The sequence below is a fragment of the Nannospalax galili genome, unplaced genomic scaffold, assembly GCF_000622305.1.
Source record: "Nannospalax galili isolate Female #2095 unplaced genomic scaffold, S.galili_v1.0 scaffold944, whole genome shotgun sequence".
NCBI lineage: Eukaryota > Metazoa > Chordata > Mammalia > Rodentia > Spalacidae > Nannospalax > Nannospalax galili.
This window is the reverse complement of record NW_008352899.1, coordinates 478140-480496: the sequence shown is the minus strand read 5'-3', so window position 1 is coordinate 480496 and position 2357 is coordinate 478140. Positions and strand designations below refer to the sequence as shown.

Sequence of the window (2357 nt, the reverse complement as noted above, 5' to 3'; positions counted from 1 at the left end):
GCCAGGCGGCGCCTCGGGGGCTGCTGCGCGCCCGCGCCTAGAGCTGCCGCCCCAGGGAGCCCGCCACGGCCGCGCCCCGGGCACGCTCGGTGGCGCCCAACGATGACCGCTCCCTGGCGGCGCCTCCGGAGTCTGGTTTGGGAATACTGGGCCGGGCTCCTCGTGTGCGCCTTCTGGATCCCAGACTCGCGCGGGATGCCCCACGTCATCCGGATCGGTAAGGGCTCCCCTGGAGCCGGGGGGATCTGTGCGCACCCGGGTGGGGAGCGGAATGGAGGGACTCTGGAAGCCATCCCTAGAGATTGTCCCAGTCCCTCTCCTGGCTGCCCAGCTTGGGTGGCTACTGGGAGCTGGTGGCCAGGAGGATAAAGTTCCAAAGCCGGGGTCGCGGGCCTCACTTCTGGGGAGAAGGCAGCCGGGCCGCGGTGGGAGAGCGGCCCTGGGCGCGCTCCGGGGAAGGCGACCCGGCGGACTGTGGCCAAGGTTTCAGCCCCAAGCCCGCGCCTCCGGGGAATTTCGCGGCGACTGTAAGCAAGGCTGGCCGTAGATCGCGTTCTGGGACCCGCTTCCGCGCAGAGTGGGAGCCCTGGGGAAGGCGCCAACTTCTCCCCCCCTGTCGCCCCCCACGGACGTCTGGTCCCAAGCTGGGGGACAGTGGCGATCAGTCTCGGCTGGGGCTCGGGAGACGGATTCGCAGGACGAGGGCACGGGTGTCCTCGCTCCTGGCCGCCCTCGGCCTGGGTGGCTCCCATTCAGCCTAGTGGCGTGGGGCAGGGGAGGGGCGGTCCTCCGCAAGTCACTCCAGCGGGACCCCAGGCGCAGGCCTTTTTAGCCAGTAGCGAAGGAGGCTGGGGGAAGGATGCGCAGGAGGCGGCCCAGCGCAGCCGGGGACTGCGACCGAGGGATGCGCGTGGCTTTGAAAGTTAGCCGAAATCCCTCCGCAGCTGGCGGCGGCTGGCGATCTGTGCGCGGCTCCTCCGGTTCCAGCTTCTCCGCCTCTCGCCTCTCCAGTGTCACCGTGGATACCTGCTCTGGGCTTTTAACTTTGTTGTGGCCGCCCAGGGCACCCTGCGGGGCAGCACTCTGAGCAGAGAGGAAGCACCTTCGTGTCCCAGGCTAGCTGACCCGCGAGGCTGGGCCATGCTAGGCCACGAAGGAGCCAACGTCACCGAGGGCCCGGTGCCCGCTCCAGGCTGAGACATGGGCCGCCTGGGTTCGAAAGGTACCAGCGGCTGGTGCACCCCAAACAGAGCTCTACCCAGCTAGAGCCACCTTCCTCCTTGTTGGCTCTCCTCTTGGAGCAACCTTTGGGCGGCCAGTGGTTATCAGGAGGGTGAAGGGAGCTCAGATCCCGCTTGGTTTCTGTACTTCAGGTGTTGCTAGGGGCCATGGCAAAGCCCAAAGGGTCTGTCCTCTTCCTCCTCTCTCCCTCGAGCCAGACCTTCTTGAACTCCCCATCTGAATGGGGGCAGAGTACAATCCTCTAACCAGGCTGAGGTCTTTCAGTGCGTGCACAGGACCCAGCACCCAGGCAGTCAGGGTACACCCTGAAGCAGAGAAGGGGACTCTGAGGACAACACTCACCCCCGGTTTAACCCTTTGTAGTCTGGACTCCTCCAGGCTAGTCAAAACTATTTTCTATCTTTGTGCTTTTGCCTGCCCCAGCACTCTTCCAGGCAGTCCTTCCTAGTAGACCAGCGCTTCCTTTATTCCTTCTCCTGCTCCTCCTGCTTTTAGGGGACCTCCATGATAGGGTGCCCTTGAGAGAAAAAGGGAGCCGTACTGGTGATGTGTGCCCCTCCCATGTCCAACCTTGGTCCTTCCTCCACAGGGTGGGATAGGTATGTTCCTAGACCAACCTCAGGGATGAAAATTTTTGGAGCCTCGTTGAGACAGAAGCAGGTGAGCATCACCCTAGAGAGATGGGCAGCAAAAGGGAAGAGTGACCTGTCCTCACCTGCCCCTTGTCACAGTGGAATAGAATTGGACTTTGGTCTCTTCACTGCCTTGAGGGAGAGCGCATCTCAAACTTGCCTTCCTTTCTTGGGTGCACGGTGTAATAGTGCAATTAAGGATGGCAGAGCCCTCCTCTCTTCTAATCTTCTTCGTATTAAGCCCTAGGATTAATTAGCATGTCGGCCCAGGCCATTTATATCTAAGAGCCCTGCCCCATTTGACTCCCAGCCCGAGGACTGGGGTGCTGTACGAATGCCAAACGTGACTGCTGGAGCGGAGCCAGCTTGAGGTGGAGGATGGGAAGGCTTGGAGGCCTCTGGGCTTTTCTGGAGCTGCCTAGGGAATGGAGCTTCGGTCCCTCGAAAGCTGGTGGTTGAACCCCAGCTGGAAGCAGGGCACTA

General features: G+C 62.2%; 1 protein-coding gene across 1 annotated transcript in view; it reads left to right on the top strand.

The window, feature by feature from the left end:
- Positions 1 to 91: 91 nt before the first annotated feature.
- The window catches only part of Grik3 (glutamate ionotropic receptor kainate type subunit 3), a 232720-nt gene continuing 230454 nt past the window's right edge, over positions 92 to 2357 (top strand). The window contains exon 1 of the mRNA XM_008850200.3: positions 92 to 217. Coding sequence (XP_008848422.1) covers positions 103 to 217 — 115 coding nt within the window. The 5' untranslated portion in view covers positions 92 to 102. The remainder of the gene's footprint in view (positions 218 to 2357) is intronic.